This window comes from Pongo abelii, chromosome 7, assembly GCF_028885655.2.
Source record: "Pongo abelii isolate AG06213 chromosome 7, NHGRI_mPonAbe1-v2.0_pri, whole genome shotgun sequence".
NCBI classification, from domain to species: Eukaryota; Metazoa; Chordata; class Mammalia; order Primates; family Hominidae; genus Pongo; species Pongo abelii.
Genome location: NC_071992.2, coordinates 156,080,176 through 156,106,696, shown reverse-complemented (window position 1 = coordinate 156,106,696; position 26,521 = coordinate 156,080,176). Strand labels below are relative to the sequence as shown.

At 51.0% G+C, this 26,521-nt stretch overlaps 1 protein-coding gene across 1 annotated transcript in view; it reads left to right on the top strand.

Annotated features, from left to right (window-relative positions):
* Positions 1–671: 671 nt before the first annotated feature.
* Positions 672–26,521, top strand: part of KCNK9 (potassium two pore domain channel subfamily K member 9) — an 88,413-nt gene continuing 62,563 nt past the window's right edge. The window contains exon 1 of the mRNA XM_054518876.2: positions 672–1,085. Within this exon, the coding sequence (XP_054374851.1) occupies positions 803–1,085 (283 nt within the window). The 5' untranslated portion in view covers positions 672–802. The remainder of the gene's footprint in view (positions 1,086–26,521) is intronic.

Here is a 26,521-nt window from a genome sequence, read left to right as displayed (position 1 = left end):
AAACTTCGCGCACCGGCCGACGCCCGGCGGGGACCCCACTGCGCACCCGCGCGCCCGGGTGGGCGCTGGGCGCATGGACGTTTGGGGAGCGGGCTGCCCCTCCCGCTGCACCTGCTCGGCCCCCTCCCCGCTTGCAGGGGACTCTAGAGACACCGCCACTTCGCAAACTTTTCCTCCCCACCACCGAGAGGGGGCGAGGAGGGGTAAAAGGGGAAGCAGGTCCCGCGGGGCGCGCGGACCTGCAGACTCCTTGCTGGGCACCGCCACCCGCGAGCTGGACCCGCAGGGGTACCGGGCCCCGCGGCCGCCCTCGGGCCGCTTTCTGGCTCCGGTTCCCGTCCCTGCTTTTCCCGCGGGAGCGGGGGGCGGGGTGCGGAGGGCAGCGAGGCCCGCGCGGTACCCAGCGGGGCCGCCCTGCATGGCCCTGCGCAGTGGGGCGGGCTGCTTCGGCCGGGTCTGGCGCAGGGTGTCGGGGTTCCCGGACGCCTGGCCCCGGCGCTCGAGCAGCCTCCTGTGCCTGTCCGCCTTCTCGGCTGAGCCCGGGCCCGTGCCGCCCCTGCCCCGCCAGCCGCCTCGCGGTGGCGGTGGCTGTGGCGGCCCCAGAGGAGGGGGCCCCCCCCAGCCTCCCCGCCCCCCGCCTCCCCGCTGCTGCTGCTGCTGCTGCCGCCGCCGCTTACAACTTGGAGGCGGCGGCGGCGGCGGCGGAGGAGGAGGCGGCGGCGGCCGCCGGGCGCTGCAGTGGGACGCGCGCGGCTGTGAGCCTGCGGGACATGCCCCCCGCGCCGGCTCCTTGCTGGCGGCCATGAAGAGGCAGAACGTGCGGACTCTGTCCCTCATCGTCTGCACCTTCACCTACCTGCTGGTGGGCGCCGCCGTGTTCGACGCCCTCGAGTCGGACCACGAGATGCGCGAGGAGGAGAAACTCAAAGCCGAGGAGATCCGGATCAAGGGGAAGTACAACATCAGCAGCGAGGACTACCGGCAGCTGGAGCTGGTGATCCTGCAGTCGGAACCGCACCGCGCCGGCGTCCAGTGGAAATTCGCCGGCTCCTTCTACTTTGCGATCACGGTCATTACCACCATAGGTAAGGGCTGGGCGCGCCGCCGGGCTCCCGCGCCCCGGGAGGAGTCCGGGGAGGCGGCTGAGCGCGCGGCGCCGGGCTGGGTGCAGGGCGTCGAGGGTTAAACGCAGCCTCCCTTGGGGGCCTTCCCGCAGCGCCCCCTCCTCTCTAGGGAGCCCCCACCTCCGCGGCGCCTCCGAGCCTCACCCTTCGGGGACCCCACCCGGTGCTCTCCACCGCGCTGGTGTCTGGGCCGGGCGTGCGAGCCCCGAGCGAGTGTGCCTGAGCCGGGAGGGCGGAGGCGCCACTTTTGCGAAGAGAGTGGAGCGCTAAGAATAATCCCATAGCAGACACCCACCCACCCACCGCCCCGGCGCGGGCTGGGCTGCGCGGGGCTCTGAGCCTTACACTTACTACCTCTCTGGGAGTTGGAGAGGGCTGGCCTGGCACCCATGGCTCCTAGAGGGACTCAGGTGGCAGGGGAGTGCGCCTGGGGAGTGGGAGACACTGACCCTCCGTAGCCCCTGGGCCCCGTCCAGGCTTCTCTGAGCTCAGATTTCATCTCTCTTCCCCCCGCCCGGCTCCTTTTTTCCCCTGAGTTCCAGTTCTGGAGCTTGGACTTCCCAGGCCCTTGGGAGGAGAGAGTTTGCTCTCTGGTGCTTGCGGTGGGGGTGGCAGCCCCTCAATTGCTCTCAGTAGAGGTGGAGAGTGGGGGCAGGGCAGAACCTGCGGACTCCCTAGGCTGTGACAGTGGGAAAGGCCAGTCTAGACATTGCCCAGAAACCAGGGAACTTGAGCCCAAGTCACGAGAGAGGGTCCAGCTTGTAAACTGCAGGGATGCCTGCCAGCCCCACTGCCAAGGGCGCTATTCACAGAGCAGGGTCTCTGGTCGGTCCCGAGGGCAGTGTCCCCTCTAAGGCTGGGGGCTGGGAGGACTCCCAGACGTTATACTTGGAGACCTGTGGGAGCTGGGGCAGGTCCCTTCATCCGGGTGGACGCTGTGGATACCCTGCTTGGCAGGAGGCAGGGTGGTGTCTCTGTGGTTCACTTGCCCCAGTGAGGCAGGCTGCCTCTCTAGGGCCACCTCCTTGGACCTGCCAAGGCCAGTGTATTAGTGGGGGTGGTCTGTTTCCTGCACCCCTCAGGGCTTCACACCCCTGCGCCCTGGGCCGGGACCTCCTCCTTCCCCCCTCCCTTCTTCCCAGCTCCTCCTGTCTGGCTTCTCTGGACCTCCTCCTCTAATTTCCCTCTTGATATTTTTCTTTGTCTGGAAATCTCTGCATACTGAAAAAACAGGATTTCTCAGTGCCATATGCAACAGGAAGCGCCAGCACAGGACGGCCTGTCTTTCCTTCTTGGTTGAAAATACTTTTTAGAGAGTCATCTTGTTTTAAATGTTTAATTCATTGGTGCAGGTTTTTCTGTTTGTGAAGGAAATTGTCCTTCTGTTATCTACATAATCAGCTTGGCTCTTGCTTGCCCCACGCCCTTTGCCCAGCACCCCAAACGCAGATGACTCCTTCCCTTCCCACACTGTGTTTCCAGCTTCTGAGAGGGCCAGTCATTGCCATTATCTCTGGCTTTAAACTGTGGCAGTGGCACACAGATGCACAGGGCAGTGATTCTGGGAGACAGGGGCCTGTTTGCTGGAAAGCTGGAGAGTAAGAAATATGCCTCTGAAACTGGCCACCCCTGGGGACAGGAGAAAGCCCCAATGCCCTTAAACATGCCTTTAGGGTTGAAGATGGAAGACAGGTGAAATTGGCTAGCATGCTGGCTTCCAGTAGTAAAACAGGCACATAAAATGCTTGGCTGATCCTGAGAGTTGAGCTGCAACATTGAGGAGAGGATTGGTGTTAAAAGCAAACCCTGAAATGTGCCAGTTTCCCTTAAGAAATACATTGTTGAGACTGATGAAGTTCTTATTGAGGTGTGTTTCCATGATTGATTCTGATTGGTAGCTCTGGGTGTATGCCTGTAACGGTTAAAACTCCAAAGAGAAGCTGTCAAGGGAAGTGTAGCTAAATGGAGGGTGTCGGCTTCGCCTCAGGGGCTGTGGGACTTGTATGAATGAGGGACCAGAGGCCATCTGAGGAACTCGCTGATTTTCCTCGCTTCCTTCTTTGGGCTTTCCACTGATTTTCTGTAAAGAAAGGTTGGGAAAAAAATGTGTGTGTGTGTGTGTGTGTGCGTGTGTGTGTGTATGTGTATGTGAATAAAAGACAGCTCTAACACTAACACAACTGTCCTGTTGTGGAAAGGCGTTCAACTTGGAACCCACAGACCTGGCTTGGAATCTGAATTCGGCCATAGTGTAAAGACCATAAAGAGGTCATTTCCCAACTCCTGACCTCAGTTTCCCCACCTGTAGAAGAGATGTCTCACAATAACTACCTGACAGGCTGACTTTTAAGGTCCAGGTGAGATCCCGCGGGCTGCAGCTGCCAGGCACAGCGTGGCCGGCACTTAGTAGGAACGGAATTCACACTCTTGGACGAAGCCTGATGGAGCCTCCTCCGCTCTCTGCCCTAAGGAGCTGTTTAGCAGAAGAGTTCAAATTTACAGGAAACAAAGCACCTTTCCAGTTAATTCTGTTTGTTTTTTTCTTTTTTTAATATAAATGCAAATTAAGGTGCTCCTAGGCCTAGAACAAAACCCGGCCCCAAGCCTTGCCCTCCAAGGATTTATCTCCTATTGGGCAGTGATATTAATGAGTCAGGTTAATCTTCATGGGCGTTTTGATTTTTAATCTAACCTTGAGCTATTTCTTGAGTGTGCTTTAACTTTTTGCCCAAGTCTCCAAGGCTGGGACAGGAGCCGCTGGTGCTGGGCGGCCACGAATGAAGGCTTCTTCTCAGATGCAGCTATTAGCTTGCTCTGTGAAATGGATTTTTAAAACGTATGTAATTACCACTTTGGGTTGAATCTGTGGCCGAGCCTTCCTAAAAGGCTTTGGAGGGATAATACCCTGAGTCTCGCCCCAGCTCTCTGGGGATCCCAGGGCACGGTGACCATTGTCATAACCAGGGAAGAACAGGAGTCCAGCTGGGCCCTGCAAAGGGCAAATTCAGTTACATCATTTATCAGGCTCTGTTTCCATTCCTCCCCATTTGCTTCCTTTGATGTCTGTGCCACTTGTAGCTATTTCTGCGGAGATTGTGTTTAGTTCTAAACTTGTGAAGTGCTAGACCTTTGCATGGGAGATCCTCGTAGGTACCCTGTAGTTTCCTTTTGATTAGGGATTCAGTCTGAGCTGCCCCTCAACCCCCGCCCCACCACCTGTTGGTGGAAGTGGTGGAAGTCAGGAGTGCTGGGCCAGGGTCTGGACAGGGGTGGAGGAGTTTTGTTTGGATTTGGCCTGCTTGGGGCCAAATGGTGTGTAAGGGACCCCGGAACACACATGTGACCTTCCTACAGTAGGCGCTTTAGCCTCTCCCCACGATCTAACAGAGTTAGAGTCTCCATGACACTTCTTTCTCCAATCTAACGTCTGTCACATGAGCTGTTATCACCTTCAGGATCATTAAAAAAGAAGAAACCATGCTTAGAAATCAGATCTCATCTGCAGAGTGTAGAGGACAATTTAAAATCGGGCTTGGGTAGGGAAGGAGAGGTGGGTTTTTCCTTTTCTTGCTACAGTTTGCAGGAGTGGAGCTGTACATCGGGGGCAGTATTTCCCCAGAACCTCGGGGCCCAGCTGAAGGTAGGAGTGGTGGCTGTGGGGATTGAGCTGACTGGCTGGGGGCAGGGTACATTCTGAGAAACAGCTTTGGGGCTCCTGGAGGTGCCTTGCTCCCAGGCCTGTACCTGCTGGAAAAGAGTGCCTTGGGATAGCTTCCTTTTCTCATTCATAAACAGCACCTTAAACAGACTTTTTGTGAAACAGACAGCATTTTCCATTTTTTTTCCTGGCACTCTTGGTGCAGTTTTTGGTACGTGGTTCACACTCTGGGCAAGCACCTGGCCCTGCCTGGTCTCTGCTGCTCCAAGGCTCTGGGGCTCTGAGGACAGTCTAGATGACAAGATAAGGCCTGGCCTTGAGTGAGGAGGAGGGAGCTGGAAACCCAAACAGTTGGTTGCAGTCCAGGGTGCAGTCCAGGGGCAGCTAATCCCAGTGGCTGCCTGAACCCCTTCCTTGCCACCCTGCTTAGCACATGCAGGGGGTATGTTCCTTGGTTGGCTCTTTTAACCTGTCTTACAGGTGCTTGTCCTCCAAGAAGTCTTCCCAGCCTTTCCTCTCTCTGCCTGCCTCAGTCTCAGACTTTCTCTTTAATAAATACTATGTTTTCTGCTCCAGGCCCTACCTGTGTGTGTTTTCCCGTGCACCTGCAGGGCCAGCACAATTCCTGGGCCAGAGTGGGCCTCTTGGAAGGGCTGCAGAATACAGCACCAAGCAGACCCTACGGGCTGGCGCCAGAGGAGCATGGAGCCTCCACATGCATGCACTTACCTCCCCCACTTTACAGTTGAGGAAACTGATGCAGATAAGGCCACACACACCAAGGCAGAGGGCCTTGAACTCTGTGATGCAGTTGGGATCTCCTTACTGAAGGCTCCAACTGTGGTGTTTTCCCTGGGGCCAGGGCTGGGCTTGTGGAGTAGTCCATGGCGTTTTTCCTTCTCCCTTTAGCTCCACCCTTCAGTAAAACTGCCCAGCAGACCCAGATGAAGGGCCTGCCAGCGCGCCATGGGATGGGCCCAGAGGAGTGGGGCCTCCTTGGTAATGTCCAGCAGGGTAGCTGGCCTTGCTGGGGATCCAGGAGATGCCTGTGGGCAGCTCCTCTTCCCCACACCCTTCTCAGACCTGGGCTCGCTTTGCCCTGGGCCCTCTAGGAAGCACTGCCTCTTTGTAGATGTCATGGACACAGCAAAGAAATGGGGCAGAAGTGGGGTTTCTTCTGATTCTGGGGTACATCAAAGAGACACCTAGGTATGCGGAGACACCCAGCCTGGTGCTCTGAGGAGGGGTGGGAATCAGGTGAGACCCAGGAGTTGGAGATACCCATTGCCTTCACCTACTCTTTCCTGGGTCACTTTCATCAGTGGAGTCCAATGAGGTCAGAGTGGTAGGTGAAACAGGCCTCAGTATACACCTCTTCCTCCATGCAGCGGTTATTCACACCTCCATCTCTCCATTCACAATGTACTCACTTAGTCCTCCATGCACCTGCTTATTCACACATCCATCCACCCACCCACCCAGCTATCCACCATGCATCCGCCACCCATCAATCCACCCATCTACACATCCATCTATCTATCCCCATCCATCCTCCCATCCACCCACTTATCCACCCACCCGTCCATCCATCCATCCATCCATCCATCCATTCACCCATCTACTCACCCATTCACCATTCATCCACCCACCATCCATCCATCCACCCACCCATCCACCACTCATCTTCCTATCCATCCATCCACCATTCACCCATCTACCCACCTACCCACTCACCCATCCATATACCCATCTACCCACTCATCCACCCACCCATCCACCACTCATCTTCCCATCCATCCATCCACCATTCACCCATCTACCCACCTACCCACTCACCCATCCATACACCCATCTACCCACTCATCCACCCATCCACCATCCATCTGTCTACCCACCCATCTACCCATACATTCATTCACCATTCATCCACTATTTATCCATCCACCTACCCACCCATCCACCATCCATCTGTTCACCCACCTGTCCACCCATCCATCAATCCATTCATTCACCATGCATCCCTCCCATCCATCTACCTATCCACCATCCATCCATCCACCCATCCATCCATTCATCCACCTACCCACCCACCCATCCATCTATGTATTCATCCACCCACCCACTCCTTCATCCATCTATCCATTCACCTACTCATCCATCCATCCACCCATCCATTCATCCACCCATCAATTCATTCACCATCTATCCATCCATCCACCCACTCACCCATCCATCTATTCATCCACCCATCCATCCATCTACCCATCTACCTACCCACCCACCCACTCATCCATCTATCCATCCACCCATCCACCCACCAACCCACTTATCCATTTATATCGATTTACCCCCTCATCCATCCATCCATCCATCCACCCACTCATCTATTCACCCACCCACTCACCTATCCATCCATCCATCCATTTATCCACCCATCCATCCTTCTGTGTACTCCCTTCCTTCTTCCCTCCCTCCTTCCCTCCCTCCTCTGTGTACTCAGTGGGTCCTCAACTCACTTGCTTATTGGATGGATTTCTGTCTCTGTCTTTCCATGTGCTGGGTGGGAGCCCTGTGCTGGTGGGAGGCACACAGTGGTGAGCAGGCACAGTACCCTGATTACAGCCTCAGTGTTAATGCCTCAATGGCCTCCATGAAGGATCTCCAAGATGTTCTAGCCCCATCTCCTTCCTGCAAATGGTGAGCCAATCCCAATCACTTCTGATTTTTAAGAATTTTTATTTAAGTATAATGTTCTTATAGAAAAGTGTACATTTCACAAATGTATTGCTCAGTGAATTCTCATAAGGAAATCATGTCCAGCACTCTGAACAAGAGACAAAACATTACCAGCACCCCAGAACCCCCCACGCTAGTCATCTCTTGAATGCCTCCAGTGGTAAAGAGCTCATTATGTAACACATAATGAAGTGGTAGTGGATGTGTTTAGATGAATGTTGAGATTATCTCTTGTGGGGTTCTGATCTGGTGAGGAGCGGTGTGTGCATGTGGATTGGGGTGGCTTCTCTTCAAGGGGCTGCTTGTCTCTATAGTGGTCACCTGAGGAGGAACCAGCAGATGTACATTTAGAAACTGGAACGTGGGGGGCTTAGACCTGAAGATGAGAGGGATTTCAGCTCACAGATGCGAAGTTGAGCCTGGAGTGGGGAAGGCATGCTACAGTGGCCCAGGGAGCTGGCTCCAGAGGGTTGGCCCCTCTGACTCAGACTGCAGCAAGCAGCTCTGGGCTGTGTGTACACCAGCCTCCCAGAGGATGAGGGAAACATGGAGAAAGAGATGCAATGCTTGTTCTCAGCAGAGCCCCAGGAACTAGGAGGCAACCAGCCCACGTAGGCTGGGCTGATAAAGGAAAGGCAGTGGGCATTCTTGAGAGAGTCCCACAGGCAGAGGAATTCTGGGGCCTGAGAATTGGAGGAGGGTCCTTCCCACCTCCAGGTGGAGCACCCTGCTATGGCCAGCCTGAAGGAGCCTGGAGCCTGAGGTCCCATTCCTCAAGGGATTTTTGTCTTGAGGGTCTCTTTTCCTGCCCATCCCCACCTGGGGACCTCCACCTGTAGAAAGCTCTCCCTTTTTAGGTCAGGGCACTCACAGTGTAGCTTATGATCCTCCAAAGGGAGGGCTGAGTGGAGCTTGGCCTCCCTCCTGTTCTGTAACAGCCTGTAGGGATTTGGGGATAGCCCTGGGCTCCCGAGTTTCTTCCAGTAATGCCCTTTGTAGCCAGTTCCTCTCCTCTGAGCAATTTTAGCCTGTATGTGCTTTCCCAGTCCAGTCTGAGCATTCAGGGAGAGCTGACCATCACCTCCCCTTGTCTATACAGTATACTTCTGTTAATGTCCTCAGTTGGTACACTAGATTTTCTGGGTAGCCCCTTCCTGCATTAACTTGTTTTGAGCACATTTACCTCCATTTTGTGCTACTAAGCAAAATTATCCCTGTCTTGCATTGGTATGTTCCCAAATACAAACCCTGGCATTGATACTTGAGCACAAAGCAGACTTATGTGCTAGGGACCAAGAAAGGAAGGGGTGGTTGATGGAAAAATTCATAACAGGGAAGATGAGAAAATTCAGGCGCATCTGTGAGTGTGTTGGCCTGGCTTGTCGGGACACTGTGGGCAGGTGTCAGCCGCTGGGCCTGAAAGTCCATCCAGCTCACAGTTTGCTGGCCTCAGACCAACCATGCCCTTGCCTGGGGTCTTGGAGTCAACCGGCCCTGAGTGATGGAAGAGCCTGGCCGGGGAGTGGCTGTTCGAAGGTGGTGCTAGGTGAGTGGGGTGGACCTGCCCTGAGCCATCCTCAGCCTTATCACAACTTGAGCCCTGGGAGGGACCAGTAGGTGGCAATGGGGTGGAGGGAGGGGGCTGGAGTAGAAGAGGGTGGGCTGGAGTTTGGGGTGGCAGGTGATGGGTGGAATGTTGGTGTGACAAGAGGGATGCTGGGCCAGGCATCTGGAGAGTTGGGGGCAGGTCCCTAGCCTACCCCTGGCCAGCCATCCAATGAATGGGCCATGATGCCACCTGTCACCTGGGCAGGATTTCAGGGGCTCCTCTGTGGCCTCTCTTATGAAGGCACACAGCTGGGAAGCAGGCAGGCCTGGGATGCCAGTGCTCTGCAGGGTGGCTCACATCTGGCTCATGCCCCATCCCGGAGGCCTAATCCCAGGCACACCCCTTAAGCCTGGGCTCCCTCATCTATGAAACGGGGACTTAGAGCTCAGAATTTGTGTCCTTGTAAGGATGGGAGGAAATGTGTGTGAAAGGTTTCCTCGCCTCCTCCACCCAGGAGGCAGCTGGTGAGTGGCAGCTTTGTTGTGATGGTGGTCATTTGGGCATGCTCATTAGGGGACAGTCACCCGGGTCTGGTTGTGCTCTGTCCACTCTTGGCAAATTCACTTTCAGCTTCCCCTTGCCACTTCCCCACCACCCCCTTTCTGCTGCCGCCCAACCCCTGATCCTTAACTCATGGCCCCAATCTTAGCAAGGGGACACCTGAGGCTGCCCTGACTGAGAAATGCTCCTCAGAGATGGAAAAGCTCCTACCATCCAATGGACGGGGGCTGGGATGGTGTCAAGCTGGGCGCTTTGGGGAACACAGGCTGCATTCAAGGTGTCTCTGTGTTGGATTGGTATGGACTGGAAAACAAGCCCTGGCTCATTCAAGGAGTAAGATTTCCCCAACTCAGTTCTGTTAGGATACTATGGCTTCCTGGGACACCACCTTCCATTCTTCCACTGCAGAGACCTTTAAAAGCCCATGGCTGTCATCTTCCCCCGGCCCCAGACCCCAGAGGTTCCCTATCCCCTGCAGAGTCAGACCCAGGTCCTCAGCTCGCAGCCCTTTTCATCCTCCAGCCCCTCCCAGGCCCTGTTCCCACACCTTCTGCCCTGAGTCTGGCTCTGCCTTCCTCTTTTCCCCAATTGTCCTTTATCCTCTTGAGCAAAGGACTTGTTTCTTTGCTCCCCAGCCCACTGTGCTTCAGTCTTCTGAGTAGACATCAGTATTCCCTAGGGGCTGCTGGTCTCAGGCTCCCCTGCACCTGGCCAGACCCATAGCAGGTGCTCAGGGAAGGCTGGCTGGACACTGGCTGGTGCCCCTGGCTCCCTGAGAGCAGGAGCAGCTGAGAGCTGAGCAGTTTGGGGTGACATCTTTCTGCTTGGTTGTGCCTTGGGACCACTGGGTAGGTGCAGGACAGGCTGCAGCCTTTTGAACTCAAGCTGTTGCTTTTAATGGAAGACGACAGGTTAGGGATCCGTCCTGCTGAGTGGGGAGCATCTCACTCCTAAGGCTTAGATGTGTGATCTTGGTCCCCAAGGCCACCTGCTGGCGCCAGGCCTCTGTGAGTCTGCGGGGCATCTGGCAGGAAGAGATGCCTACTTGTGAAATGGACTTTGGCTGTCACTGGCCCTGTCAGACATGTGAGGTGCAGCCCACTCAGGAAGGTGAGAGGCCTTTACCTGCGGCTGACAGGCACACAGCGCACATGTGGTGTTTGTCAGGGGTGTGGAAGGCAGGCATACATCTGGGATGAGCTTGTCAGGTGGGGCTGGGGTGAAAACTCAGGTGAGGTTGGGGTGAATCTCTCAGGTGGGCCTGAGGTGAGCCTCTCAGGTGAGCAGGGTGAGCTGCTCAGGTGGGCAGGGTGAGCTGGGTGGTATTGAGAACTGTGGGGTGGACACTTGGTTTCCACATTTGAAGCAGAAGCTCTAGGCAGCATTTTGTGTCAGGGCAGCTTGGGTGCATGGTCCTGTGTGGTCTGGAAACAGGCAGTGCCAGGCCACTCGTGGGTGCCAGGGCGTGGGCATTCAGTTGGACGTGGGTGGGAGCTGATTGCTGCTGATGCCGGGTGGACCTAGGCTGAGCTTATCTGGGCCGCAGGGAAGGGCCCAGCCCAGGGATGCCACGGGGTGTGGGAGAACGTTCCCCAGTGAGTCTGGTCGTGATGAGAGGCTCTCCCTGTGTAGTTTCCCAGAGATAACTTCTTTGGCACCCAAGTGCTGAGGAGCTCTGGCAGTTGGGGAAACTGGTCTGGTGTCTGTTTGGGACAATGTTCAGGCCATAGGTATCCAAACACTAGTGAGGGGGAAGCCAGTGTGTGTTGATTCCCCAAATAGCTCTCATACTATGGAAAAGGGAAAGTTGGCAAGCAACGGCAGAGTGTTTCGTGAAAGGGAGGAAATTCCCCACGACTCTCCTGAGACCCCATGATCACATCCAAGAATGGCTTCAGCATTCAATGTTCACCTTCTTGTCATTGCCCAAATGCGCTTGCTGACTTTATCATTTCATCAGAGTGGATTATTTAGGGATCGTGTTCAGGAGCCTCTAGCAGAAAAGCCAGGTAACAAGGACTTGAGCAAACAGCCGTTTTCTCTTTCTTGGTTGCGAAGCATGGGGCAGGCAGACGGGCTGACAGGTGGCTCCACAATGCCTTGAGAGATCAGGTTCTTTCCAGCTTTCTGCTCAGTCATCTTAGCTGGGCTTTTGTCCTCTGGCTGGTGTCTCACGGTTCCATGGTGGCTGCTCCACCGCCAGCATTCTCTCCAGCATCCCTCCCAGCAGGAAGAAGAGGAAGAACACAAGTCAAAGGCATGCGCCAGCTGAGCCTGCTTCTTTCTAAAGAACTTCCTGGATGACCCACCCAACAGCTTCTACTTATATCTCATCAGCCAGGACTATGTCTTATGACCAACTCTAGCTGCAAGGGAACCTGGAAAATGGGGCATGCTGCTTCTCGAAGCAAGCTGGGGTGTGGCTGGTGAGGAGTGGGTGGAATCAGGTATTGGGAGGTGCCCACGGGGTCTGTGGCGATATGCATAGCATTTCAGAGCCCCTTTTCTCTTTAAGTTTACATCACACATTACCTTGAGTTTCCACAGACTGAAGGGAAATGATTTTAATGGCTATATATCCACTGAATGAATGGACACTTAATTATTGAACCATGCCTCTATTTATAATGATTTAATGTATTTTTTCTTTCTTTAGGCTAACTATAGATAATGCTTTGTTGGACATCTCTGTGTGTGTGGATTCTGTGAGATCCTGCTTTAAGGATTTGCTGGCTGTAGTGGGATCAGCAGGTCAGGGGGCACCAGCACTCAGTTGTGTTACTATGTTGTTCCCATCAACAGCTGTATAAGCAGGGGTGGGCCTTCTGGCTTCACTGCAACTTCAGCAGCCCTCGGCAATGTTGAAAAAGTTTTTGATGTTCTTACTATTTCAGGATGTTTTCCTAGTGGTCTTCAGGTAGCCTTGGAAAGGCAGCTGGGACAAGCTCATGTGGAGTTGGAAAGCTGGTGTCCACAGTGAAATCCTTGCTCACCCCAGACACAGCCAGTCCAGGGGGATCTGCAGGGCACTTGTGGACACATGAAATGAGGAGGGGGAGGGGAAGGGAGCCTGTAGACCCATTTCAGCTCCAGGGATGGGGACAGTTTGCCTTGTCAGTCTGACCCAGCCGACTGGCTCTGGTCACTGGAGCATTGTACCACGAAGCAGTCTCAGTGGGGAAGGGTGCCATGTGTGATTGATTAGTCATGTCTGACATGGGTATGGGTCAGGCAGTGGTAGCATGCTTGCCACATAAGCCCACCCTGGGCTGGTGGAAGACAGAATTTCAGAGGTGGATGCCTTTTCATCAGTGTGCCAGGAATGATGTCACTATGGATAATTGCTTGACCTGGGTGCAATCTAGTTTACAAGACAGGTTCCCATCCACAACCATCTTTCATCCATTAACAAGACTATGAAATAGGGCCAATGGTTACCCGGTTATGCTGATGAGGCTCTGAGAGATCTGGTGACTTGCCCAAGGTCATGAAGTAGAGCTTAGGACTTGAACCCAAATCTCTCCTCAAGCTTGATGTGGTCTCCATTACACCCACAGCCTGTCCAGGGTGCGGTCCCAGACACTGTCCCTCTGCCTGGAATTAAGAGCTTGGATACAGGAAGGATCAGCCTCAGTGATTATCACCTGACAATCAAAAGAACTCAGAAGTCATCTGGTCCCACCGTCTCAGGATGGCAGCGTCACTGAACCTTCCAGTGACAGCGAGTTAACTGCCTCACTCATAGGGAAAGGCAGATGTAGCATCAGTTTTAAAATAAAAGGCCAAAATGACCCTCATTTGTTTGTCTTAGTTCTGCTGACCAGAGCTCCCCAGGATAAGTGTGACCTCAATTCTCTTACCACAACCAAAGAGCTATTGTTTATGGCATGCCCATGGGATTCTGTTTTTTTATAGTTACTATCTCAATTAATTCCATCCTCGCAACAATCCTATGAGATAGATATTTTCATGTATTCCCGTTTTACATATGAGGACCTAGAAGATCAGAGAGACTAAGCAACTTTCCCAGGGTCATGTAGCTACTAAGTGGCAGAAAGGAGTTATGCCCGGGAAGTCTGACTTCAGAGTCTGTGCTAACTATGTTGTTACATACGGTGTCTTTTCACCTGTATCAGTTAGCGAATGATGTGCAACAAATCATCCACAAACACAGCGGCTGAAAACAACCACCATCTATTACTGTTCACAGTCTGAGGCTCAGCTGGGCAGCTTTTACCCACTACTGGTCTGCAGGCTGATGGGGGAGGCTCTGCTTCAAGTCATTGCATGTTTTTCGCTCAATGATGGCAAAGGTGGCCAGGTGCGGTGGCTCACGCCTGTAATCCCAGCACTTTGGGAGCTGAGACGGGCGGATCATGAGGTCAGGACATCGAGACCATCCTGGCTAACACGGTGAAACCCCGTCTCTATTAAAAATACAAAAAATTAGCCGGGCATGGTGACGGGCGCCTGTAGTCCCAGCTACTTGGGAGGCTGAAGCAGGAGAATGGCATGAACCTGGGAGGCGGAGCTTGCAGTGAGTCGAGATCACGCCACTGCACTCCAGCCTGGACAACAGAGTGAGACTCCGTCTCAAAAAAAAAAAAAAAAAATGATGGCAAAGGCACAGGAGAGCAGCAAAAGCAAGTGACAACTCTTTTGCCAAGACACTGCCATGATGCTGTCACTTCTCCCACATACCATTGGCCAGAGCAAGTCATGTGACCAAGGCCAAAGTCAAAAGGTGGGAAATACATCCTGCCCACAGTGAGCCCAAAGCAATGGTACAGCATCTCAGCCTGCTATCTTGACCGTGCCTCTTGCCAAGTCCCTCCTGCCACCCACTCCTCACCATGATTTCCTTCCTGGTGTAGTGGAGAGCATAGCTTTGGTTTCCAAGTGGGTTCAAATCCTGCCTATTGCATAGCTCTCAGCTGATTTGCTGTTTTCTCATCTGTAAAATACATAGTCCACAGTCTACCTTTGGATTCATTTCAGTTTGCTGGGGCTGCCATTACAAAGTAAGACAGGGTGACTTAAGCCGCAGAAAATATTTTTTTCTCACAGTTCTTCAGGCCTGAAGTCCAAGGTCAAGGTGTCAGCAGGTTGATTTCTTCTGAAGCCTTTCTTTTTGGCTTGTGGATGATCATCTCCCTGTGTCTTCATACGGCCATCCCTCTGTGCACGTCTGTGGTCCTAATCTCCCCTCCTTATAAGGACACCAGTTAGATTGGTTTAGGGCTCACATGAAGGGCCTCATTTTACCTTATTTTTTTCCAAAAACAGTTACATCCAGAGGTCCTGGGGGTTAGGATATCAACATATGAATTTGGGGTGAGGGGACATGATTCAGCCCACGGTAACCTCCTAGGACTGCTGTGTGGAGTAAGCGAGATCAGGGAGATGAAAGCACCTAGTTCAGGACCCGTCACATAGAAGTCACTCAGCTCATGTTGCTTTTCTCCCATATCAAATGTATGAATCTGAGTTTATCTTACTATGGTCAAGAAGACTTTGTTGTCCAAACATGTTAATTAATCTATTGTTACCTATCAAAATCTGACCATCTGCTAGGCTGAAAGCCTACACCATGGTGGAGTGGACCCAACCCAGGATCGGTCATTGATATGGTTTGGCCCTGCGTCCCCACCCAAATTTCATCTCAAATTGTAATCCCCACGTGTTGAGGGAGAGACCTGTAATCCCCACGTGTCAAGGGAGGGAAGTGATCGGATCATGTGGACAGTCCCATGCTGTTTTTGTGATAGTGAATGAGTTCTCTCTAGAGCTGATGGTTTTAAAGTGTGGCACTTCCTCGTTCTTGCACTCACTCTTTTCTGCTACCTTGTGAAGAAGTTGCCTGCTTCCCTTTCCACCACGATTGTAAGTTTTCTGAGGCCTCTCCAGCCATGTGGAACTGTGAGTAAATTTAACCTGTTTTCTTTAAATTACCCAGTCTCGGGTATTTCTTTACAGCAGCGTGAGAATGGATTAAGACAGTCATGGAGGGACCTGAGCTCAAACCCCTCATCTACCTTTTATTAGCTGGGGTACAGCAAGTAAACCATTTTTTTGCTGTCATCGTCAGCATCCTTGTTTGTAGGGTATGGGTGATCCTATCTCCTTTAGCATGTTTTGAGTTACACAAAGTCTCCTGTGGTTTTAAACTTTTTCTTAATTGGATTTGAAAACTAGTAACATGTAATACCTCTGTAATTTAAACACACACACACATTAATGTTAGGTATTTGGTGTGATTATTATTATGACTATATATAATAAATGAGTACTTATCTTTAAAAGATAATGATGCATGTAGAAGTAAAATTATTATTATGACTATATATAATAAATGAACACTTATCTTTAAGAGATAATGATGCATGTATAAATGAAATGTCTGGGATTTTCTTTAAAATAACTGGAATCACATGGGGAAGTGGATGCGGGTTTAGATAAAACAAGATTGGCCTTGAGTTGTTAATTGTCGAAGCTTGAGTATTCATATCTGGGGTTTAATTATATTTTTCTCTACCATATATATATGTATATATATATGAATATATATGTATATATATGAATATATATGTATATGTATGAATATATATGAATATATATGTATATATATGAATATATATGTATATGTATGAATATATATGAATATATATGTATATATATGAATATATATGTATATGTATGAATATATATGAATATATGTATATATATGAATATATATGAATATATATGAATATATGTATATATATGAATATATATGTATATATATGAATATATATGAATATATGTATATATATGAATATGTGTATATATATGAATATGTATGTATATATATGAATATGTGTATATATGAATATGTATGTATATATATGAATATATGTGTATATATATGAATATATATATATGTATGAAAATCTACATAGTGAAAACTTAAGAAAAACCAAACAAAACATAGCATAGAAGTAGAAGCCTCCTATCATGGTCCAGTCCCTTAGACCCATGTCTAAGTGGTGACAGCTAGCAGCAGGTTGCTTCATAGAAGAGGATGAAATATTTGGCTCTGTTGCAGGCTCTGGCATGCACATGTGTTTTCTTTGGCTCTTACATTCTTTGAAAATATTTGGAATTAGTTGTCAACATTTATTAATCTTTTAAAAGAACCAGCTCTTGGTTTTATTATAAGAGGTTATCAATTTTATTGATTTTTTGCTTTTATTGTTATTAAACACTTACTTTGCATTCTTTAGGTTGATTTATTTTTTTCCTCCCTTCATGCACTGACAGGTACTAGGCTTTCTCTTTTTACAAATAAATTCACTAAAGGCTATATGTTTTCCTCTGTGTGCCCCTTTGGCTGCATCCCATAAGTGTCTCATTATCATTTGTTTGTAAATAATTTGCAAGTGAGTTTATTTTTTTCTTTAATCCAAGGGTTATTTGAAGCGTGTGTTTTAAAGTTATACACAAAACACACATGCATATACACACACTTTTGTTAGCAAAATGATTAGGTAGGAGAATGAGTTTTGGAGCCAGACTGCTTGTGTATTATTCTGTCTTGGTCATTTACTAATTGTAATGTAATTACATGGACATGCATTTCAGCCTCTCTGTGCCTTGGCTTTTGCAATCTATGAAATGAGGATGGTAACAACAACAATAATAGATCTCAAGGTTGTTGAGAAGATTAAGTTAGTTCTTGCATTTTGCACATTTAAAATTGCTAATGTTCATTTTTTCATATGTCTGTTGGCTGCATAAATGTCTTCTTTCGAGAAGTGTCTGTTTATATCTTTGCCCACTTTTTGATGGGGCTGTTTGTTTTTTTCTTGTAAATTTGTTTAAGTTCTTTGTAGATTCTGGATATTAGCCCTTTGTCGGATGGATAGATTGCAAAAATTTTCTCCCATTTTGTAGGTTGCCTGTTTGATCTGATGATAGTTTCTTTCGCTGTGCAGAAGCTCTTTACTTCAGTTAGATCCCATTTGTCTATTTTGACTTTTGTTGTCATTGCTTTTGGTGTTTTAGTCATGAAATCTTTGCCCATGTCTATGTCCTGAATGGTATTGCCTAGGTTTTCTTCTAGGGTTTTTATGGTGTTAGGTCTTACATTTAAGTGTTTAATCCATCTTGAGTTAATTTTTGTATAAGGTGTAAGGAAGGGATCCAGTTTCAGCTTTCTACATATGGCTAGCCAGTTTTCTCATCAACACTGGTCATCAGAGAAATGCAAATCAAAACCACAATGAGATACCATCTCACGACAGTTAGAATGGTGATCATTAAAAAGTCAGGAAACAACAGATGCTGGAGAGGATGTGGAGAAATAGGAACACTTTTATACTGTTGGTGGAAGTGTAAATTAGTTCAACCATTGTAAAAGACAGTATGGCGATCCCTCAAGGATCTAGAACTAGAAATACCATTTGACCCAGCAATCCCATTACTGGGTATATACCCAAAGGATTATAAATCATGCTACTGTAAAGACACATGCACATGTATGTTTATTGTGGCACTACTCACAATAGCAAAGACTTGGAACCAACCCAAATGTCCATCAATAATAGAATAGATAAAGAAAATGTGGCACATATACACCATGGAATACTATGCAGCCATAAAAAACGATGAGTTCATGTCCTTTTCAGGGACATGGATGAAGCTGGAAACCATCATTCTCAGCAAACTATCACAAGGACAGAAAACCAAACACCACATGTTCTCACTCATAAGTGGGAGGTGAACAATGAGAACACATGGACACAGGGAAGAGAACATTACACACTGGGGCCTGCTGAGGCATTGGGGGCTGTGGGAGAGATAGTGTTAGGAGAAATACCTAATGTAAACGACAAGTTGATGGGTGCAGCAAACCAACATGGCACATGTATACCTATGTAACAAACCTACACGTTGCGCACGTGTACCCTAGAACTTAAAGTATAATAATAAAAAATAAAAATAAATAAATAAAAATAAAATAGCTAATGTGTTTCAAGTGTTCAGTATCTGTAAGGCATACTTATAATGCATAATTCCTGTATTTTAAAATTTACAGGACTTTTTCTTTGTAGCGCAATGATTAATTTTTGTGGAGTTCCATGAACATTTGAAAAGAACATTAATGTCTTTTTTGTATATAAAGTTCTACACAAACCTATTAAATCAAACTTATTTGTTATGTTACTCAAATCCTTTTCAAAGTCTGAAAACTGGTGATTCCTGGCTCAATCAGCTTGCACACATGTTGGGTTTAGCACATATAGTGTTTAAATTATCATTATTTTATTAACTTTTATGCCTTAAATGGAGCATGTGCTCTGTCTAGTTCACCATAGTCCTTAGCATCATCATATCAGGTCATCTCACTCATTTGCTTCAGCTGCCTCACTCTATAGGCATTTTGATGTGTGTCTCTTGCTTTATAATCTGACTATAATTATTATCAGGTCTACTTAATTTCTGAGGGAGATCCCTTAGTGTCTTTACCAGTGCTTGGTCACTGTAGCTTGTCAGTTTCTCCTTGTATTTCTGACAATTTTAGTTTTATGTTTTTTGAAGCTATGTGGTTGGATGCATAAAGGTTTATGTTTGTTGTTATTTCTTCTTGGCAGAGATAAGCTTGCCTATGTAAAACAAGATTTTTAAAATTACATTTGATCCTTTTGCCTTCTTTTTTTCCTGATCTTATTGCTGTGCCTGCTTTTTTAAAATTAGCATTTGTTTTATATATATGTTCATATTTTTAGCTTATTTTCACCCTTTTTCTTCTAGGAAAGTTTTTGACATGGCTTATAACAAAAGACATAAAAATAAGGTATAAAGTTAGTCCCAAAATATGGGTGTATACTAACCTTCATATTGGCTGTGATACAGGTTCACATTTACTTGTGGCTTCCAAGGAGAAAAGACAGAAAGAAAATATGTCAAATGTTATAACTGCTATCAGAAATGTGTGGTGCTAAATTGCACAAAAGAATGTGCTCTCATGTCTTCACTGAGGGTTCACCAAGTAATGTTGTATTACTGTTAGGAACACCAAAGAGGACTACACTGAAATGTGGCTGACTTGGAAACAATCAGGGCTATGGAGTTCTCAGGGCATGTCTGGGTGGGATATCCAGTGAGTGATGGTGTGGTCTCTGGGGTACACTGTCCAGGACCACCTGGGACCTGGGCTTCTTTGATTTTTTGGCTTTGTCTTCCTTAGTGTGTTGGCATTTGTACTTGGGTTTATCACATCTCTGTTCCAGGCAGGAAGAAGGAGGGGGCAAAGGTCAGAAGGGTTATGCCAGTTGAGATTGTCCTTTTAACAAACTTTCCAGGAAGCCCCACTCAGCAATTTCCACCTCTGCCCCATAGGCCAAGGGTGGGCCACATGGCCACACTTAGACCCATCATTGGCAGATGACTGGGAGAAGGAGGTGTGGCTGCACTTCCCATCTCATGCCTGCCTTAATACTTAGGGGACATCCAGTCTGGGCTCCTGGAAAGAAATGGACCTTCTGGTGGCCTGTTCAGTGGCCCTTCACACTCCTCTCACACACCTCCTGTGACAGGGACAGCCCTCTGAGCCCTCGGCTGTGTTCAGCTACCACGTGTCCTGGATATGACCTGGTAACACGTGGTCAACTCCAACCCCTCGGGCAGACCTGGCTTCCCTGTCTGAGCTTTAGTCTCCCCATGTGTGAGTGAGCCCATGGACAAGGTTGGCTTTGAAGTCTAGTGGCTGGTAATGGAAAACCTCAGACCTGCTGCTGAAGACAGAGGCCACCAGCTGCTTCATTTGGCATCTGGGGATGTCCCAAGAGTCCCCTATAAAAGAATCAGAAGAGGAGATGGAGCTGAAATGGGGAATGCTTTTGGCAGGAGAGCACCTCAGAGTGAGAACAGCAGAGGGGAGGAGGGAGGGAGAAGGAGGAAGCTGCCAGCAGGGGCGGGGCGGGTGCTCTTCTCTCTGGCTGCTTCCTTCTCTGCCTGGCTTCCAGGGCACCTGCTCTTCACCCTCGTCTGGCAGGGGAGAAATCTGGAGCTGGTGGGTCATTGCTCTTATCTCCTTGAGCCTTTCGTTCTGGGACCAGAATCTTCCCGTACAGGCAGGGTGTCAGTGCTGTGACCTTTTTCCTTCTTCCTATCAGGTGGACACTTGTTGTAAGCTGGGATCTTGCTTTTAAAATTCAGAAGGGAATTGTAGATGCCCTCTTCCCTGGCCCCTACTGCCTCTGGTTGAAGTCCCTCACCACCCCAGTCCCAGGAGGCCTGGACATTGGAAATGCTCTGGTTTTTTTCCTTTGAGTTTTGTTTTCCAGCTCAGTCTAGATCCATTCTGGGCACACAGAGGAGCCCTCTCTAATTTTTGGCTTCCTCTGGGGATGACCTAAGCATTTGTTTTTAAAGGGCGGGTGTGGGGGGGTCACCAGGCGTTATGCAACACTGCACTACGGCAACGTCACCTACTCGGCCTTCTCCAAGCTGCATGCATTTCTGAGATGGCCCAGGGCCTGTGCTGATGTGCATCAAGCTAGCCACAGGAGATCGAGTCACTGCCCTGCTTACAAGCCATCCATGGCTCCCTGTGGCCCACAGCCTGCAATGCATTGCTTACCATGGCCCTTGAAATCTAAGCTCTTAATTGCCTCTCAGCCCTGTCCCTCTCTCCACCCCGTGCCTCTTTCCACCCCTGTCCCATGCAGACTGAGTCCCAGGCTAGAGTGGGGCATCCCTAGCCACTGAAGATGTCTCCTCTGTGCAGCCTTCCCAGGCAGGTGAGATGTCTCTCCTATGTGTCCCTGAAGTTCCAGGGCTCCTGCCAGTTCAGTACCTGCCACCCTGTGTCATGCTCAGCTCTTTCCAAGCCAGTCTTCATCCCTTGCCCTCAGCACCTATCAGCAGGGACTCTCTTATTCGTCTCCCAGGGGCTGAGGCCCCCACCCACCCGTGTCTGGCACTAAGCAGGCCCTCCGAGAATGTTTGTTGAATGAACATAGGCATGGAAATGGGACAGCTTTCACAAGAGCTATATTTAACTGTTCTAGAATATTCTCTAGGTCTTTCAGAAAAGCAAATCCTTGAAAAACAGCAGCCCACGAATCTGAATGGCAGGTGTTTGTGAGAAGAGGTGGGTGGTCCCATTCGGAGGGCTTCTTGTGGAGCCAGGCTTCTCCCTGCACCCCTCGTGCTCCCCGCTCAGCCCGAGGTGCCTGCTGACCTTGCCATTCATCCTCCAAATCCCAGGGTACCTGCAGGGCCTGGCCTGGTTCCCGTGGTGCCACCGGAAGCTTCCATGGGCTGGGCCACAGGAAGGGAGCCCTTCGTGCCCCACCTGGGGCTGGGCCATCTTTCCTGGTGTCTCCCTGAGCTCCAGGCATGGCTGTGACTGTCCAGGCCACATAAGATGCCAGTTGGTTAAAGAGCAGTGTCCACGTACTGACATCTTCTTTCCAAGTGGGGTGCTGAGGCCAGCTGTCCACTACAGGTTGCCTGGAGCCCCACACCATGATGTGAGATTGGCCACTGCCAGCCTCCCCAGGGAGCTGGCCCCAGCAGCCTCGGAGACTCTTGTTCCTTATGGCAGAGGGAGCAGCCAGCTTGCTGCCCGCTGTGTTGCTGTGCCACCTGCAGCCCCTCAGCACAGGGTGACCTCCTAAAGCCAGCCACCCTTGTTGCAGCTCCCAAGCACTCAGGGGCACCAAGAAGTCTGCTGGGTCAAGTTCAAAGTAAGGAGATGTGTGGACCTCACCCACCTGGTTCCGCGCTGCTCTCCCAGCTTCTCGCTCCTTCCCCTGGAGCTCTGGGCTGGGGCTCTGGGCACTGGCTGCTGGTGCCTTTGACATGGTCCCTGCCTCCTGTCTCACACCTTGGCCCAGGTTACTCCATCTGCTGGCATCTTTCGCGGCCACTCTGCTGTTTCTTCATGTGGTGAATTTCGGTGGGCGGTGTGCTCGGGAGAGGAGCACAGCCTGATGGTTCCCTCCCTGCCTCTTTCTCATTGTGTGACCATGAATGGACATAGCTTGGAGCCTAGTGTTTCCATATGTAAAATGGGTAGAATGATGACTGCCTTCTGGAGATTTTTGTGAGGCTTACATGAGATCACATGTGGAAGGCGCTTGGCCACATGGCACAGAGTGAATGCACAGAGGGCGATATGATTAGTGTTCTCATCTGCCTGTTCTGTGCCATGCTAGATGCTGTGCTAGAGGCTGTTGGCTCCAAGGCAAAAAGAGCAGACACGAAAGCCACATATGTGCTTGAGGAGACAGTTACAAAGCTGGAGCTCTAAGTTAGGAGAGGGGCTGATAGGAGGCTGGGGTGAGGCTGGAGAGAGCCCCAGGCTGCTGGGCAGGACTGTGGAGATTGTGAGGAGGAGTTTAGATTTTGTACCCTAGACCTTGGGATCAGAGAGAGGGGGCATGGCTCTGCAGTTCGAGAATGCGACTGCCTGGGTTCCATCCTAGTGTGGCCTTTAATAGTGGGTGGCCCCAGAGAAGCTAAGCACCCTCTCTGGGCCCCGTTTCCTCTCCTGCCAAGGTGGGATCCTGAGAGTGCCAGCCTCACAGGGCTGAGTGTGGATCAGGGATTAGGAGCACGCAGGAGAAGTGCCCGACACCATGAACACTCACTGGGCTGTGTAGGTGGAGGGTTTGCATGGGGCCAGGGGCAGATCTGAGATGCTGAAGCCATAGAAGCCTAGGGCAGCCTCCTCCTCTGATCTCCTCCATGGGTAAGGATCTGTCTTCCTGTCCCTCCTCCAGCCCGGGACTGTGCCTGAGGTGGCCCTGCTGCTGTCCAGGATCACAGCCCCTCCGGAGGTATGTAGGACCCAGTTAGCCCCCAAGCTGCTGCTTGCAGGCCCGGGATAATGGCCGTGGTTCCTGGGGAAGGTGAAGGGGCAGATCCGGGTGGGGAGGTGGAAAGTGAGCCTCCATTACCCTGGGGAAGTTTCCTTCCTGAAGCTAGGCCCCACCTGCCCCCTCTGCCACCCCCAGAAGACCCAGACGCTGGAACTTGTGGTCCCTGTGCCTGCCGCTGCTGGCCAAGGCTGAACCCGAAGCCTGCGCTTGGCTGGCTCTGGGCAGAGGCACTGCCAGCTGGAAGGGACGCTACTAGCCCTTGCTGGCCTCGGACACAACTCCTGAGTCCCCGTAGGCATGAGGTGGGAGCAGGTGGCGCAAGGGAAGAGACCTGGTCGGGGTGGGAGCCATGGTCCCCAGACCATGCACCCAGGAAGGCCCATGCCTGGTACACAGAGTGCACTCACCTCACCCAGGATGCCCCATCCCTCCTGAGCGACCCAGCTGTGACATACTACAAGGTGCATATGAGAAAGGCACCCAGGCTGAGGGAAGCACGGGCTGCAGGGCAGAGTGGAGGTGGGGGTTGGGGACACCACAGCCTTGGATCACAGGAAGGGTGGGTGACATAAACACTTGCTTATTGCTGAGGGAATTGGCTTGGACCCCTGTGTTTCCCCAGGTTTCCCTCTCTAGCTTCTCCTTCCGTGAAGGTAAAACCTGGGCTTCTTTGAAAAGACCTGGGTTTGAATCCTGACCCTCTCACACAGGCTGTGTAACCTTGAGCAAGCTCTGTAGCCTTTCTGAGCAGTCTCCCCATCCATCCAGCAAACAAGTTGAGGAGATGCTGGCACGTGCTAAGCTCTCGGTGACTTCGACAGATTCCTGCTAAGCTCCTTTCAGCTTTATCCAAGGACGTGCACACCCAGAGGCCCTGGGCTGAATGATCGCTAGACTGTGTTGACTTCTTGTTAGAAAAATCTGACCAGTCCGGGTTTCCCTTGTAACAAGAAGTGGGTGTCAGCAGGCCCGGCTGGTAGGGCTCCTTGTGGAAGTCATCGCAGACCTGGGCCCTTGCAGTTCCCGCACTCCCATGCTCAGGGAGTGCCTTTCACCTGCCATTCTGCATCCTGCCTTCTCAGCAAGAGGAGGGGAGAGCAGAGGCAGGTGCCAGCTGGGCCTGCACCTGTGCGTCAGGGACACAGGCGCTCTCCGGGAACCCACCTGGCATCACTCCCGTTGGCTGTCATTGGCTGGAATTGGGTCACATGGCCAATCCAGCTGGGCCCGTTGTTGTTTTAAATAAAACTGGAGTTCTCTTAGTGAGGAAGAAGGGAAGGGGCTGAGGGGACAGCCCACCCTGCCTCTGATGCTTACAACTATGAAGTGGGCTTTTAAAAAAAAACAAAGCAAACCCTAACTCCCCAAAACCAGACCCACAAATGCATCTTTTCAGCCAGTGTTCTTTCAGCCAGGGCAGGCCCAAGCCTCTGCATAGCTGCCTGGTCTTGCCACTGTATAGATGTAAAAGCTGGATTTAGCTGTGCCCTGTGGATGAAGGTTGCATTTTTCTTACCCGTTTAAAACCTGGGGAGAGAGGCCATTTACTGCTGTGCTGTCTGTAGACCTAGGACCTTGGTCTGAGAATGGGAGCCCACGTGGCATCAGGGGCCCAGTGATGGCCTTCAGCCCTGGCCAGGTGAGGTCTAGGGGCCAGAACAGCCCACCCAAGCCCACAGGCCTTGACTCCCAAAGAGGAAGGTACCTGTGGACCTTGGAACTGGCTGTGGAGTTTCTATCAGCGCTATGAGGCTGCATCCAGGACTTTCTCCAGGGATGGGCCTGAGGCCCTCGGGGGTGTTGAGAGAACATTCCAGCTGCATGAGGATCTGGCTTCCTGGGCCTCATCCTGGAAGAACAGAAGGGCCCTGTGAAGGCCCCGGAGCTCAGAGCACGAGTGGAGACGGGCCGAGCTGGCTGCCGACCAAGAGCCAGATGCACCTCGCCCTGAGCAGGAGTGGGGCTTCCTAAGAGCCTAGGGTGGACACGGGGCTGTGGTCCTAGAGGGACAGTGACCTCAGGGCTCTCAGCCAGAGGGGAGGTGGGTTCCTGTCTCAGACTGGAGAAGGGAGCTGCCTGCAAGGCATACATATCAGGAAAGACGCTTCCACGACACCCTGGAATCCCTTCACCTCTGAGAGAAGGCAGCCTGCACCTTGGGCAGAATCTTGATTCCAGTGGCTTCCAAGGAGTTCTTATGGCCCTGAGAAACCTGAGGGATTGTGTGGAACACAAGTCCAGTCACCCCCAGGGCCAAGCAGGGGGCAGCCTTTGGCACCAGTGGGTGCAGAAGTCTGCCAGCTGCAGTTGTTTGCCAGCTGCAGTTGAGTGGGCCTGGATGGGCTGGGTCAGGCTGTGGGGCTGAGCCCCTGGGGCTGGGATGTGAGGTATTACTCTGCAGCCGTGGGGACACATTGGGCTCCCATGTGAGGTATTACTCTGCAGCTGTAGGGACCTGTTGGGCTGGGGTGTGAGGTATTACTTTGCAGCCATGAGGACCTGTTGGGCTGGGATGTGAGGTATTACTCTGCAGCTATGGGGACCCATTGGGCTGGGACTCGAGGAGTTACTCTGCAGCTGTAGGGACCCGTTGGGCTGGGACTCAAGGTTTTACTCTGCAGCCATGGGGACTCACTGGGCTAGGATGCAAGGTGTTACTCTGCAGCTGCGGGGACCCAGCTAGGAATGCTAGGTAATACTCTGCAGCCCTGGGGTCTTGTTGGGCTGGGATGCATGGTATTACTCTGCAGCTGTGGGGAGTCAGGGAACACCTCCTTTATTTTTTTTCCTGCTTGTGAGAGTGTCCAATCCACTTTTTCACCCTCAGTCAAATGCTTGGCATTTAGAGGAATTGTGTTCTCCCTTGGCCCTGAGCTGCTTCTTGGGGTTTAAACAAACCAGCAGCCCAGGCGAGCTGGGTGATGAATACTTTTTGGCATTTGGGGTCAGACTAGCCCCTGGGACAAGTGTTGTGGAAAGAGTCCCAGGCCCTGGAGTTGGATGAGCCCAAACAGAAGTCCAG